The sequence below is a fragment of the Oncorhynchus kisutch genome, unplaced genomic scaffold (genome assembly GCF_002021735.2).
Source record: "Oncorhynchus kisutch isolate 150728-3 unplaced genomic scaffold, Okis_V2 Okis02a-Okis13b_hom, whole genome shotgun sequence".
Classification (NCBI taxonomy): Eukaryota; Metazoa; Chordata; class Actinopteri; order Salmoniformes; family Salmonidae; genus Oncorhynchus; species Oncorhynchus kisutch.
Window position 1 is genome coordinate 6,141,376 of NW_022261979.1, and position 15,712 is coordinate 6,157,087.

General features: G+C 42.6%; 3 protein-coding genes across 19 annotated transcripts in view; 1 reads left to right on the top strand and 2 right to left on the bottom strand.

The window, feature by feature from the left end:
* The window catches only part of LOC109877214 (PHD finger protein 20-like protein 1), a 28,864-nt gene extending 28,485 nt beyond the window's left edge, over nt 1–379 (bottom strand). For 7 of the 13 annotated variants that reach the window (XM_031811705.1, XM_031811711.1, XM_031811710.1 and 4 more), the window contains exon 1: nt 260–378. The gene's annotated coding sequence lies outside the window, so the exon portion shown is untranslated. Of the gene's footprint in view, nt 1–259 lie in introns of all 13 variants that reach the window. The other 6 variants (XM_031811708.1, XM_031811716.1, XM_031811707.1 and 3 more) reach the window with 1 other exon arrangement.
* Nucleotides 380–396: 17 nt separating this feature from the next.
* On the top strand, nt 397–12,213 carry LOC116359233 (acyl-CoA dehydrogenase family member 10). Of its 5 annotated transcripts, none has more exons than XM_031811718.1 (13): nt 397–532; nt 771–936; nt 1,346–1,494; nt 1,662–1,856; nt 2,210–2,368; nt 2,588–2,747; nt 3,259–3,388; nt 3,686–3,754; nt 3,895–4,076; nt 4,296–4,446; nt 4,672–4,817; nt 8,238–8,414; nt 11,320–12,213. In XM_031811718.1, the coding sequence occupies exons 2-13, from the start codon at nt 771–773 to the stop codon at nt 11,463–11,465; spliced, it is 1,830 nt and encodes a 609-aa protein (XP_031667578.1). In that variant the 5' UTR covers nt 397–532; the 3' UTR covers nt 11,466–12,213. The 5 variants fall into 5 exon arrangements, with proteins under 5 accessions (XP_031667578.1, XP_031667579.1, XP_031667580.1 ...); XM_031811719.1 differs by having other exon boundaries at nt 3,262–3,388; nt 11,320–12,207; XM_031811720.1 differs by lacking the exon at nt 11,320–12,213 and having other exon boundaries at nt 3,262–3,388; nt 8,238–8,443.
* LOC109877529 (coiled-coil domain-containing protein 127) lies at nt 12,117–15,600 on the bottom strand. Its single transcript, XM_020469767.2, has 4 exons — nt 15,445–15,600; nt 14,743–14,875; nt 14,056–14,309; nt 12,117–13,027 (listed from the first exon to the last, which is right to left on the bottom strand). The coding sequence occupies exons 2-4, from the start codon at nt 14,864–14,866 to the stop codon at nt 12,575–12,577; spliced, it is 831 nt and encodes a 276-aa protein (XP_020325356.1). The 5' UTR covers nt 14,867–14,875; nt 15,445–15,600; the 3' UTR covers nt 12,117–12,574.
* Between the last annotated feature and the right edge of the window lie 112 nt (nt 15,601–15,712).

Below are 15,712 nucleotides of genomic sequence, written 5' to 3' on the forward strand. Positions count from 1 at the left end.
GCAAAGAAAGTTAAGATGAATATATTAATGAAACCCATGTATTTCACAGATTAAATGGCAAGCGAACCACTATTTGGGTTAGCTATTAGCTTGTCCGACGAAAACGCTAACTTGCTAGCAGCAAGCTAATTTGCCAAGCTCTGCAGAATAATAGCTAGCCAAAAAACTGTTAGCCAGCTTCTAGCTATCTGATGGCATACATTCTCATGTATTTTGTGAGTGCATTGTCCTCTTTGGAATGAATTGCAAATTGTTTTACCTTTGCGAACACATTTGGTAAATGATCGTTATTGTTATAAACTCATATCATGAGTACATATCAGTCTTCTTCCCATTCTTCTGCTCAGATATTTACCCTAAATAAAATAGAGGACGTAACAACGTAACGACGTAAGCACACGCCATGATCACATGACCTACATTGAAGTACAACATGTCTGCATTGTAAACAGTACTGCAAATATGTCTCTAGAATACAAGACTATCACATAATATTCTGCAATCAACGTTAGCCTGCGTAAGGTCAACACAGGTAAGAGAGACGTTGACAACTATCTGACATTGCCTGACAGTGACAACGTTGAAGTAAGAGGTCAGATTGAAAGAAGGGGGGAACTTTTCTACTGTCTCATGTTTTCAATGTTAAGATTTTGATAAATTCAAGGAGGTATTTTTGTCAGAAACAGGGCAGCAATCTTTACTTGTTTTAGAGTGTTCTCTTCTCCCATTTGACTAACAATCTTTGTACTTTTTTCTTGTGCAAAACCAAGATGATGATGAAGAAGATGCAGACTGCTGCACGATTCAGGTCTCAGTTGTGGAGTCTGAAGATGCCTAGCCTCTGTCACAGAAGCTTTGCTGCCATCTCCACTTACAAAGCTGTCATTTTTGACATGTATGGAGTTCTCATTCCGTCACCTGTCAAATTGGCAACAGGTATGTTATATAGGCCACACAATGTGCCACACAATGTGCCACACAATGTACCACACAAGCCTTGTATAACCCAACATCAAAAATAGGCCATTACGGTAGACTTACTTATTTCCATTCAACTCCTAATGGAAGAAAGGGCCTCAATACATAGGGGTGGCAGGGAGCCTAGTGGTTAGAGCGTTGGACTAGTGAACGAAAGGTTTCAATATCGAATCCCTAAGCTGACATGGTACAAATCTGTAGTTCTGCCCCTGAACAAGGCAGTTAACCCACTGTTCCCCGGTAGGCCGTCATTTAAAATAAGAATTTGTTCTTAACTGACTTGCCTAGTTAAATAAAGGTTCAATCAAAATAAACATAGAAGTCAATATAGTGCAACATAATATTCTCGGTCTCTTTTTCTCTCTAGTGTTTGAACAACAGAACAGTGTTCCTCTGGGCACGCTGGGCAAGGCCATCAGTACAGGTGGGGAGGTGAACACGTGGAAGAGGTTCATGCGTGGAGAGATTGGGGCTGAGGAGTTTGTGGAGACCTTCGGCAGGCAGTGCAGTGAGATAGTGAGCTTATGTCTACTACATCACGACTAGCCATGTCTATCTGTACGTACAGCCTGTACCCTATGGGCCCTGGTTAAAAGTAGTACACTAAACTAGGGAATAGGGTGCCATTTGGGATTCGAACCCACATCTTAATTCATTATCCCCCTCTGCTGCTCCACCCTCAGGCAGGAAGTCCTGTTCCCATTGGCTCATTCTTGTCTAATCTGACCAGTGGGCCAATGACCAGGCCTCTACCCGTCATGATGGAGGCCATTTTGTGTGCTCGCTCCAGGGGCCTGAAGACTGCTGTCCTCAGCAACAACTTCCTCCAGCTGAACGGTGACCCCTTCCTGCCTCTGAACCACTCTCTCTTCGATGTGGTGACTAAGCATTTTATGGTTACATCGACTGCGTCCCAAATTGCACCCTATTCCCTATATAGTGCACTACTTTTATTCAGAGCCCTATAGGCCCTGGTTAAAAGTAGTACACTACATAGGAATAGGGTGCCATTTGGGACGCATACATTATTTAGTAATGATAGTAAAAGTAACACAAATAGTAGCTGTGTAATTCTATGTCAAATTTCAGTGTTTGAGTACAGAAATGGCATTATGATTACAATGTAGACTCTCTCTCTCTCTCTCCCTTTGTCCCCATCCTGCCTCTCACCATCCCTCTTTCCCACCTTTCCCATCTCATTACTCCTCTCTCCCCACATCTCTGGTTGTAGATAGTTGAGTCGTGTAGGGAGGGCCTCAGTAAGCCAGACCCTAGGATCTACCACCTGTGTCTGAACAGACTGGGTGTCTCTGCCCATGAGGCTGTGTTTCTGGATGACCTGAAGTTAAACGTTGAGGCAGCTGCCCAGCTAGGAATGCATGCTATCAAGGTGAGTGAGCCGCGTCTCTGCATTCTTAACTCCCCCATACACATACCACTCTATCTTGGAGATGTTGTGGTGTACTGTGCAAGTGACTGCAACCTAGTGAATGATCTCGCTGTTTCATTGAGCAGTGTTTCAAGTTCCTCCCCAAGCTTCGTTGTAGTCACCAAACACTAGGGAACTCTGTGACCGAGCCACCGGTGAGTGATAGATATTGTTCTTCAGGTAGGGGACATTGCAGCGTCAGTGAAGGAGCTGGAAGGGGTGCTGGGGATCCCCCTGTCAGGGTTTGTTCCTGGGCCTGGTTCTGCCCCTGTGGCCACAAAGCTCCCTATGGACCAACTCACACAGTACCTGAGGAAGGCTCTCCATCTGTCTGACAAAGGTACATCTACCCATTTCTTTAAAGAAAAAGAAAAACTTGCACACAACTCTTGCCAGTATGTAGTTTAAAATATTACGTATCGGCCTCTTGGCCTTTGTCAGAGCTTCGTCAGAACATTTCAAAACTTCTGTCCTGAAATGGATAGAATTGATATTACCTCAGTGTTGTCAGTAGAAAGTCCCGTAGCCTCTAAAGGCACTGGGGGAAGGGAGGACCAGGACATGTATGTTGATCTATGATGTCTGTCTAGAAATTGATAGAATTTATATTACCTCAGTGTTGTCAGTAGAAAGCCCCGTAGCCTCTAAAGGCACTGGAGGAAGGGAGGACCAAGACATGTATGTTGATCTATGATGTCTGTTTAGAAAGCTCACCTATATGATGGCTACGTCCCAAACAGCACCCTATTCCTAAAAAGGGCCCTTGTCAAAAGAAGTAGGAATAAGAATCCATTCGGGACACACCCGGTGTCTCTATTTACTGTTGATGCTGTCTGTCTCTATATCTGAAGCAGACTCTATTGCTGTCCAACAACTCAACCCCAGTCAGTCAAACTCCTTATATCACTTGACCACTGGAGGGCGCCATCTCCTCCTGAGGAAACAGCAGAAGACCTCCCGAGCCATGGAGACAGAGTTCAGGTTGGGCTCCTCCAACACACCACCTACCAAGCTGTGGGAATTAGATGGGTGTGAGATGGAAGTGATCAGCATCTGGATTGGTCATCCGTCTCTTCTATCTAGATCACTGTGTCTGTGTCCCAAACGGCACCATGTTCCCTATATAGTGTACCCTATGGGCCCCTGGTCAACAGCAGTGCCCTGTAGGGAATAGAATGTCATTTGTGACACCATTTGTATCATTAACCTTTTAGTTCATTTCCAGTTGTATGAAGAAACGTTGTGTTCTTTCATCACTCTCTTCTCTTTACTCCACAGGTTGTTGAAATCTCTCAGTGGATCCGGCATCCCTGTTCCAGAGATCATTGATCTGTGTGAGGACCCAAGGTGAGAACGCACCCTGCCTGACAGACACACACACAGAAACAAGCACAGAAACATACATACACTCATGCACGTTACATAGTTCTAGATTCTTTTTTTTTTTTTGTCTCTGTCTTCTTCCTGTATGTGGTTGTGTTGCCCAGTGTCCTGGGTGCTCCCTTCCTCTTGATGGAGGTCTGTCTAGGGAGGATGTTCAGTGACCCCTCCTTGCCAGGCCTGACCCCCGGGGACAGGAGGGCCTTGTACCAAGCCATGCAACACACACTCTGCCAGATCCACTGTCTAGATACTAGAGCAGTCGGCCTGGAGGACTACGGCGAGCCAGGTAATTCATTTATTTAGCAAAGATTGTTTTGTGTCATTCTCTATCTCTCTCTCTCTCTCTCTTTCCTCTCTTTCCTCTCTCTTTCTTTCACTCTCTCCTTTCTCTCGTTCTCGCTTTCTTTCACTCTTCTCTCTCTCGTTCTCTCTCTCTTTCTCTCTTTCCTTCTCTTTCTTTCACTCTCTCCTTCATCTTCTCTCTCTCCTTCTTTCTCCTCTGTAGTGGATTACATGGGGCTTCAGGTACAGTGGTGGACTCAGCAGTACAGGGACAGTGAGACTCCGCCCATTCCAGCCATGGAGAGACTTATACAGTGGATTCCTCTGCACCTCCCCAAACACCAGAGATCTACGCTGATCCATGGAAGCTTCAGGTATAACACAAACACAGCATGTACATATTTACATAACCAGCAGTAATATTTGTATTTGAAAAGTCTCCTGATTAGGTGTGCATCTCACATGGCACGCTATTCCCCATATAGTGTACTAATCCCATTGATCTGGTCAAAAGTAGTGCACTATGAAGGGAAAAGGGTGCCATTTTGAACACAGCCGTGGTGAAATGAATCCAACCCAAAACCCCCTCTGGTCCGTAGCCTGGAGAACCTTGTGTTCCACCCAGAGAAGCCAGAGGTGGTTGCGGTGATGGACTGGGGCCGTTCCAGACTGGGTGACCCTCTAACAGACCTGACCTTCAGCTGTATGGCTCACTGCCTGCCCCAGGACAACCCTCTACTGACAGGTACCATTATACCACCTAACCATACTACTGCACCCTACCAGGTCCACGGATATAAAACTCAAATGGCACCCTATTCCCATGCGCCTTGGTCAAAAGTAGTGCAGTATATAGGGTGCCATTTGGGATATAACCTAGAAGTAATATGCATTTACACTGAACCAAAATATAAACACAACAAAAGTGTTGTTCCCATGTTTCATGAGCTTGAAATAAAAGATCCCAGAAATGTTCCATACGCACAAAAAACGTATTTCTCTCAAATTTTTGTGCACAACTTTGTTTACATTTCTGTTAGTGAGCATTTCACCTTTGCCAAGATAATCCATCCACCTGACAGGTGTGGCATATCAAGAAGCTGATTAAACAGCATGATCATTACACAGGTGCACCTTGTGCTGGGGGACAATAAAAGGCCACTCTAAAATGTGCATGTGGTTATATTATGTCAAAATAATGGTGCAACGCTAATAGATCTAATATTATTTTGTAACAAATGTGCTTTCTCCTGCGTTGGATACGGTCGCTGTCCGCAGTTCTGAAAGATAATCTTCAGTGCACCATAGAATTGGCACCTTTCCCTATGTTGCTATGTGCATAGTAGCAAAATTAACCAGCATATTGGGATTGAGAACAATTCCTTAAACCATATTCAGATGGGATTAGTTTTACTGGGGGTGGTCAGGTAATGTAATTATGTGCAATTCCAGCCAGAATAACCTACTGTTTTTTGGTCCTCTGATAATACCAGTTCCTTGTGAATCGACATCCCTGTGTTTTGAGAGAAATGTCTGAGTTTGACAAGAAAATAATAAGTGATTTGATAGATTGAACATAGTGTATATAGGCTATGTGGCCAAAAGTATGTGGACACCTGCTCGTTGAACATCTCATTCCAAAATCATGGCCATTAACATGGAGTTGGTCCACCCTTTGCTGCTATAACTGCCTCTGCTGTTCTGGGAAGGCTTCCCACTAGATGTTGGAACATTGCTGCGGGGACTCCATTAGGCCACAAGAGTATGAGTGAGGTCGGGCGATTAGGCCTGGCTCGCAGTTGGCGTTCCAGTTCATCCCAAAGGTGTTCGATGGGGTTGAGGTCAGGGCTCTGTGCAGGCCAGTCAAGTTCTTCGACACCGATCTAGACAAACCATTTCTATATGGACCTTGCTTTGTGCACAGGGGCATTGTCATGCTGAAACAAGAAAGAGCCCTCCCCAAACTGTTGCCACAAAGTTGGAAGCACATAATCATCTAGAATGTAATTGAATGCTGTAGCGTTAAGATTTCCCTTCACTGGAACTTGGGGCCTAGGCCGAACCATGAAAAACAACCATTATTCCTCCTCCACCAAACTTTACAGTTGGCACTATGCATTGGGGCATGTAACGTTCTCCTAGCATCCGCCAAACCCAGATTTGTCAGTCAGACTGCCAGATGGTGCAACGTTATTCATCACTCCAGAGAACGCGTTTCCACTGCTCCAGAGTCCAATGGCAGCGAGCTTTATACCACTTCAACCGACACTTGGCATTGCGCATGGTGATCTTAGGCTTGTGTGTGGCTGCTCGGCCATGGAAACTCATTTCATGAAGCTCCCAACGAACAGTTCTTGTGCTGACGTTACTACCGAGGTCCAAACTGCCTTTGGAAGCGAGTGTTGCAACCAAGGACACGCTTCAGCACTCGGTGGTCCCGTTCTGTGAGCTTGTGTGGCCTATCACATCCCGGCTGAGCCGTTGTTGATCCTATACATTTCTACTTAACAGCACTTACAGTTGACCAGGGCAGTTCTTGAACTGACTTGTTGGAAAGGTGCATGCGACTGTTTTTAGTCTGCTGTAATAAAGGCTTTATGTATTTTTTATTATTTTTTATGCTAGAACAGATTCTGGTACACTTATTTGGTGTTGTTTACTGTTCCAAATGGTCAGAGAAAATAATAATATTATTGTAATCTAACAACACCTGTTTGGCACATAATACTCACGCAACGCTTGCTCCTATACATTTTCTTTTTCTAGATCTCCAGTAGTCTCCACAACCAAGTCAAATGTCTTCCACAGATCTGACTTCCCCTTTCCCTCCTGAACAACCAGTAAACATTCACCCGTTTCGAGTTTCTTTTTCACGTCCTCCACATCCATTTTGCAGTCAACATAACTGTGTTCGGAGTTTGTTATAACCAATTTATTAATGTGATTATGATGGGCTATAGGTCAGGCCCTATTGGTCACATGCATGCGATGCTTACATGTTTTACGTAAAGAGAGTATGGGTTGAGTGATGAGGGAACATTTTTCCAAAACAAATGAGGGATTTCGTTAACGGAACTTTTCAGTCAGAATCCAGACAGAAACTAAATGGCTGTAATGATGTGGCAGCTTCAGCATGGACAGCGCAATAAACACTTGCTGTGTTGTGGTGCCTTTTCGCTGCAGTAGGGAGGAGAGCGAGACAACGTGCGCCAGTCACACAGGCACTCGCTGTATTTTTTTTTTAACACATTGTGACCATCGGGGTCTTTCTTGAGTCATTTGTGTGACGTTCATTTTATATAATCAAATAGTGTGCTTAAAGCATCAGACAAGCTCAGTGCATATGTAGTTGGTTCTTATTCACATAGGGTGTGTCTGTCTATATATGGAAAAATAAGTTTAAACATTTTGACCAATCGATTGGTCGAAAGAAAAGCACTACTCTCGGTTGACCAATATTTTATTTTAGTTGGGGACAGCCCTAGTATGGACAGGCATAAGCTATGGACAGCTAACACAATTGCATTTTATCGATGGCCATTTGAATGCACAGAGATACCGTGACGAGATCCTGAGGCCCATTGTGGTGCCATTTAATCCGCTGCAATCACCTCATGATTCAGCATGATAATGCACGACCCCATGACGCAAGGATCAGTACACAATTCCTGGAAGCTGAAAATGTCCCAGTTCTTCCATGGCCTGCATACTCACCAGACATGTCACCCATTGAGCATGTTTGGGATGCTCTAGATAGACTTGTACGACAGCGTGTTCCAGTTCCTGCCAATATCCAGCAACTTCGCACAGCCATTGAAGAGGAGTAGGACAGCATTCCACAGGCCACAATCAACAGCCTGATCAACTCTATGCACTGCATACGGCAAATGGAGGTCACACCAGATACTGACTGGTTTTCTGATTCACGCCTACCTTTAAAAAAAAAAAGAAGGTATTTGTGACGAACAGATGCATATCTGTATTCCCAGTCATGTGAAATCCATAGATTAGGGCCTAATGAACTTATTTAAATTGACTGATTTCCTTATGAACTGTAACTCAGTAAAATCTTTGAAATTGTTGCATTTTGCGTTTTATATTTTTGTTCAGTATAGTTATGATTCAATAGATCAACACAGTGGTGGTTTCATTGTGTTTCCTACAGGTATATCTGACAGGGGCCTAGTCCAGCTGGGTATCCCCACTGTGGAGGAGGTGATGGGGCAGTACTGCAGCTCTATGGGTCTGGAGGAGGGAGTCCCAGACTGGAACTTCTACATGGCCTTCCACCTCTTCTGCCTGGCAGCCAGCCACCAGGGAGAGAGCAAGAGTACCATTGCAGGTACCAGAACATAGACCAGAGTTTAGGATTGTGTCTCAGGCAATATCTTCAATGACAATTAATAAAGCTTCGTAAAGGTACATTGTTTGGATCTTATAGCTTGTCAGCTATTACTTGGTCCTCTGTAGCTGTTGGAAGAGCATCACTCTTGCAACACCAGGATAGTGGGTTCGATTCCCGGGACCACTCATACATAAAATAATCTATGCATGCATGACTAATTTGCTTTGGATAAAAGTGTCTGCTAAATGGCATATATTACTATTATTTAGCTAGCCTAACAGTCTGTCCAGATTATAGTATTACTTAGCTGGCCTAACAGTCTGTCCAGATTATATTATTATTTAGCTGGCCCAACAGGCTGTCCAGATTATAGTATTACTTAGCTGGCCTAACAGTCTGTCCAGATTATAGTATTACTTAGTTGGCCTAACAGTCTGTCCAGATTATATTATTATTTAGCTGGCCCAACAGGCTGTCCAGATTATAGTATTACTTAGCTGGCCTAACAGTCTGTCCAGATTATATTATTATTTAGCTGGCCCAACAGTCTGTCCAGATTATAGTATTACTTAGCTGGCCTAACAGTCTGTCCAGATTATATTATTATTTAGCTGGCCTAACAGTCTGTCCAGATTATATTATTATTTAGCTGGCCTAACAGTCTGTCCAGATTATAGTATTATTTAGCTGGCCTAACAGTCTGTCCAGATTATAGTATTATTTAGCTGGCCTAACAGTCTGTCCAGATTATAGTATTATTTAGCTGGCCTAACAGTCTGTCCAGATTATATTATTATTTAGCTGGCCTAACAGTCTGTCCAGATTATAGTATTATTTAGCTGGCCTAACAGTCTGTCCAGATTATAGTATTATTTAGCTGGCCTAACAGTCTGTCCAGATTATATTATTATTTAGCTGGCCTAACAGTCTGTCCAGATTATATTATTATTTAGCTGGCCTAACAGTCTGTCCAGATTATATTATTATTTAGCTGGCCTAACAGTCTGTCCAGATTATATTATTATTTAGCTGGCCTAACAGTCTGTCCAGATTATATTATTATTTAGCTGGCCTAACAGTCTGTCCAGATTATATTATTATTTAGCTGGCCTAACAGTCTGTCCAGATTATAGTATTATTTAGCTGGCCTAACAGTCTGTCCAGATTATAGTATTATTTAGCTGGCCTAACAGTCTGTCCAGATTATATTATTATTTAGCTGGCCTAACAGTCTGTCCAGATTATATTATTATTTAGCTGGCCTAACAGTCTGTCCAGATTATATTATTATTTAGCTGGCCTAACAGTCTGTCCAGATTATAGTATTATTTAGCTGGCCTAACAGTCTGTCCAGATTATAGTATTATTTAGCTGGCCTAACAGTCTGTCCAGATTATAGTATTATTTAGCTGGCCTAACAGTCTGTCCAGAATATAGTATTATTTAGCTGGCCTAACAGTCTGTCCAGATTATAGTATTATTTAGCTGGCCTAACAGTCTGTCCAGATTATATTATTATTTAGCTGGCCTAATAGTCTGTCCAGATTATAGTATTATTTAGCTGGCCTAACAGTCTGTCCAGATTATATTATTATTTAGCTGGCCTAACAGTCTGTCCAGATTATAGTATTATTTAGCTGGCCTAACAGTCTGTCCAGATTATAGTATTATTTAGCTGGCCTAACAGTCTGTCCAGATTATAGTATTATTTAGCTGGCCTAACAGTCTGTCCAGATTATATTATTATTTAGCTGGCCCAACAGTCTGTCCAGATTATATTATTATTTAGCTGGCCCAACAGTCTGTCCAGATTATATTATTATTTAGCTGGCCTAACAGTCTGTCCAGATTATATTATTATTTAGCTGGCCTAACAGTCTGTCCAGATTATATTATTATTTAGCTGGCCTAACAGTCTGTCCAGATTATATTATTATTTAGCTGGCCTAACAGTCTGTCCAGATTATAGTATTACTTAGCTGGCCTAACAGTCTGTCCAGATTATATTATTATTTAGCTGGCCTAACAGTCTGTCCAGATTATAGTATTATTTAGCTGGCCTAACAGTCTGTCCAGATTATATTATTATTTAGCTGGCCTAACAGTCTGTCCAGATTATATTATTATTTAGCTGGCCTAACAGTCTGTCCAGATTATATTATTATTTAGCTGGCCTAACAGTCTGTCCAGATTATATTATTATTTAGCTGGCCTAACAGGCTGTCCAGATTATATTATTATTTAGCTGGCCTAACAGTCTGTCCAGATTATATTATTATTTAGCTGGCCTAACAGGCTGTCCAGATTATATTATTATTTAGCTGGCCTAACAGGCTGTCCAGATTATATTATTATTTAGCTGGCCTAACAGGCTGTCCAGATTATATTATTATTTAGCTGGCCTAACAGTCTGTCCAGATTATATTATTATTTAGCTGGCCTAACAGTCTGTCCAGATTATAGTATTACTTAGCTGGCCTAACAGTCTGTCCAGATTATAGTATTATTTAGCTGGCCTAACAGTCTGTCCAGATTATATTATTATTTAGCTGGCCTAACAGTCTGTCCAGATTATATTATTATTTAGCTGGCCTAACAGTCTGTCCAGATTATAGTATTACTTAGCTGGCCTAACAGTCTGTCCAGATTATATTATTATTTAGCTGGCCTAACAGTCTGTCCAGATTATATTATTATTTAGCTGGCCTAACAGTCTGTCCAGATTATATTATTATTTAGCTGGCCTAACAGTCTGTCCAGATTATATTATTATTTAGCTGGCCTAACAGTCTGTCCAGATTATAGTATTATTTAGCTGGCCTAACAGTCTGTCCAGATGTTAACCTTACATCTGTTTTATGAACAATATGTAGTTGTAGTCTTAACTATCCCTCTTTTACAGGACAAACCGGCTCCGGGAGGTTAGCTGAGCAGGTGGCTGACCTGGCCTGGGACTTTGCCACCAAACAGGGCTTCCGTATCTTCAATGCCATGCCCAGGTCGCCTCATGCAGGCACCTCCCCTTTAAAGGGGCAAGTAGCAGAGTGACTGCTTTGTTGTTTTTCAAATCCTGGATTGCCCCCTTTAAAACCAGATTTCAGTAGCTGAAGTGATTGGCGGCATAGAGGAAGTTGTATGTTCTTTGTTGGCTCTTAAGTACACATTACATCACTACATTTATACCCAGGATATTGTTTTTCAACGGGAAAAGGTCAAAAATAACTGGAGTGGGACTGTAGAGAGGATGGTGTCTTAGAGGGGATGACTGCCAACCCTATCCAGACTTCCAGAGCTCAGCTGTTCATCCACTATTCCCTCCAGGAGCCAGGAAACGGCAGCCTTCCCTGGGCAGGATCGCCCCTGGCCGGAGATGGACTAAAACTGATAGGAAATTGCTGTGCCTCAGAATATTTTGCACTTGTTTTTCTCTTCCTGGCTTTTTTCTACTAATAACAGCTGTTTCCAAGAAGGCTTTTCTTGCAATAACTGTGGTTGGTTTTTTTCCCCTACAAAACTTCATCTCTGGACAAGAGTGTCCGCTACATGAATAAAATGTAAATTTTTGCTCAGGTCTATTACTTCGATTCAGTTTACATTAGTTCAAGCTTTATGGAGCCTGTGGAAGCTATGGTCAGCAATGCTTGTCAGTCCTGGGCTTTACTCAACCAATACCTCTAATTAAATAACCCACACAAAGTATCTAGTCAGAGATGTCAGTATATTACATGTCATTACAACCACAGTCTGTTATAACTTTGTATATTCTGTCAAAATAAAGTATATCACTATTCTTTTCTACATGACTGACCAAACAGCTGTGATGTCCAATGTGGATATACATGATTTTATCAAAAGGAAATATTCCTCTAGAATTCATGATACTGTATCATATCATCCAACATTGGGTTTGGAGTGCAAAGACAAAACTATAGTTGTGAAAATATCCCTGACATTCAATGACAATTCCATTGGCATTTACTGTGTTTCACTAGTAACAAAGTAAGCGTTTACATTTGTCAAGAGTCATAAAATGATGTAGAGGAAATGAAATATACAAACTAATTCACCATTTAGTGAAAAAAGAAAGCATTTGTGCAGTCAAGAAGACTGTTACTATATACTCAAGGTCAACCCTATCAAGGTCAACCCTATCAAGGTCACTTGAGGTCATTCTTGACTCCCAGTATTGAGTCCTCTGCCCGTTTATGCGTCTCCATGGTAACCTGCAGCTGCCAATATCTGAGGTAGAGCCACATCAAGCTACCATTCTTCCTCTTGTCCATTTTCTTCACGTTGAGGAGGCGATTGTTGCCTTTGGCACAGTAGCGGTCGTTCTTAAAGATATCCTTCAGGTCTCCCTCCAGATCTGTATCCGTTCCCAACGGTTCCTTCACCACCTTGAGGAGCAGGTTCTTCTCCATCTCCAGCCTATGTTCCCTGGGGAGGAGCAGGTTGCAGTAGGCCCCCTGTCTCTCCACAAGGTCCTCCTCCAGATCCTTCAGCATGGCTGAGGCCCTCTGGTGCCAGTCACTCTCTCTGGCCAGAGCGTGTTGGAGGACGGCCCCAGCGGCGCCGGATTCTAAAAGTTTAATCTTCTTTTGCTCCAGAGCCTGGCGATTTGAAAATGAAATGTTTAGTAAACACAAGATAATACAAATCTCAACTGTTGCTTCAGGGTTTAGTCTAGTGGTTAGTTACACAGCACTGTGGTTAGAGCGATGGGCCAGTAACCGAAAGGTTGCTGGATTGAATCACTGAGCTGACAAGGTCAAAATCTGTTGCTCTACCCCTGCGCAAGGCAGTTAACCCAGTGTTCCCCGGGCGCCGAAGACGTGGATGTCGATTTAAGGCAGCCCCCTGCACCTCTCTGATTCAGAGGGGTTGGGTTAAATGCAGAAGACACATTTCAGTTGAAGGCATTCAATTGTACAACTGACTAGGTATCCCCCTTTCCCCTTTCAGTACACATATATTGGTATACCAGTGTCTGCATGGGTTTGAATCTGACCCATCGTCCTTCTGGAACACATCTCATACCTTTCCTGTCTCTCTTTCACTGTCCCTATCTGTTCAATTTAAACATCAACAAATAACCTCAGCTTATAACAACTCCATCTTAAAAGCAACATTCCCCTCACACCTTCAAGGCCCTTACCAGGCTCCACTAGAAGTTAAAACTAAGTTAAAGATGTATTCTCAAACATTTGGATAATTTCAGCCTGTAGTTTTGAAAGTGTTGCTCCTGAGCCAAAAGTGGTCCCTGTTTATTGTGTACTACATCATCCAATTGTGTACTACATCATCCAATTGTGTACTACATCATCCAATTGTGTACTACATCATCCAATTGTGTACTACATCATCCAATTGTGTACTACTTCATCCAATTGTGTACTACATCATCCAATTGTGTACTACATCATCCAATTGTGTACTACTTCATCCAATTGTGTACTACTTCATCCAATTGTGTACTACATCATCCATTTCTTGCGACATGCTACGAATTTTGCAATTTGTATGATATCATACGAATTTCGAAATATGTGTGATATGTTACAAATCCAAATTGTGCTATATGTTACACATTTGCTGTGCTTAAGATCCCGGGGTGCATCTTTAAGTCAAGTCCTCCTACCTCTCGTTCCACCTGTAGCTGTTTGCGTTCCTCCATGACCTGCTGGCTCTGTGAGATGAGGGCCTGGCGGTACCCCTGGACCCTCTGCCTCTCCTTCTCCAGCTCCAGCTCTAAGATGGCCGCTGCCCGCCGGTTCTCCGTCAGGGTGTCTCTGTACTTCATCTCAAGGTTGGAGGTCACGGCAGACATGTCCTGGTCGTACCGGGCCTTGACCTTTATGATCTCTGTCTGAGACTCTCTGGTCCAGATCCAGCCTGAGGATGGGAGGTTGTTTAGTTATTATAGGGCGTAGTCCTGACTAGGGCTTAAACCCAGGACATTGTGGCTGTTGACCAAACACCTTCTCATATAATAACCCACCAACCTCCCCTCCTCAGAGAAGGTGTTGGTTCAACAGTCCCATGTTCAAGCCCCGGTTGGAACTACCCCATCGGAACTTCCCAATCACTTTCCTGCAATATTATATGTAGTGATTGTAATAATACTGTTATAATGTTGTAATGACAACCTATTTGGTGTAGGGCAATGCAGTGAAGTCACCACAAAAGAGTATAAGGCTTATACTTACTTATAAGTAAGTACAAGATTGGCCTACAACTTTGGTCTTCAGTTGTATATACGCCACATGTCATGTATAGTGAATATCCTGTCCTTGTGTAACAGCACTGTACTGTGCAGGCTACTTACGAAAGGCAGCCAGCCCCAGCATTGGCACGAGGAGGGCATAATTCCATTTGTTCCCGTCAGCAGCAGCACCTTCTCGTGGGTCTGGCCCCATGTTCCATCTAGGGGGGTCATTCAAGTTGTTCATGGAGGAGCCCTATTCCAGGGGAGAGTCGAATGTTTATACACGTACCTGTCATCACCACATACATTGTTTTATCTAGCTAGCTGACTAGCTGTTGTTACTTACAACCAACCTGACCATAAGGCATTACCTTGACCTAAAATGAGGAATAGTAATAACGTTAATTATATTTAAATAAATAGCTAGGCAAGTCAACTAGAAAATATTAGCAGGGGAAACGGATGGTCTTATGTGATATCAAACTCCCTAAACCACAACATTGGCATGCATCCCACATGACGACTGGCACAGCAATGCAGCTAATGGCAGTCTCTCTTTGTTGTCATTGTAACATTTTTAAAAATGTCCATTCTTTGGCCTGAACATGAATAGCTAATTAACACCAACAAAACAAGTGCGGTTTGCTAGCACACTTGCCACAGCTAACACAACAACACAGCTTTACATGGTGGTTAGCTTGCAGGCTAAAATTAACAACAGCTAACTGAGTCATTGCATTAGTGCACGGCTATTTCAGTCCCAAATAACACATTGCAAAGAAGTACAGTAGATTATTTATTTTAAATTGAGCAGACGCTCACCTTGACTAAATGTGTCTAGGTCAATTAGCTATACATTTGTCCCTGTACCGATGGGAAAGAGCGATTATACGTTTTTACGCAAGACAATTACAAAGAGACCACTTGTGTTGTACGAGGGTGTTACGGTCGAAGATATAGTCTCTATGTCATTACAATATATGTGTAAAGATATATTTTTTATTTAAAACTCAACATTTTGTCTAACATTTTATCTAATGTGTGCTGAAATGGATTTAGAACTTGAAGCGTTGTCAAAAGCCATGAGCCT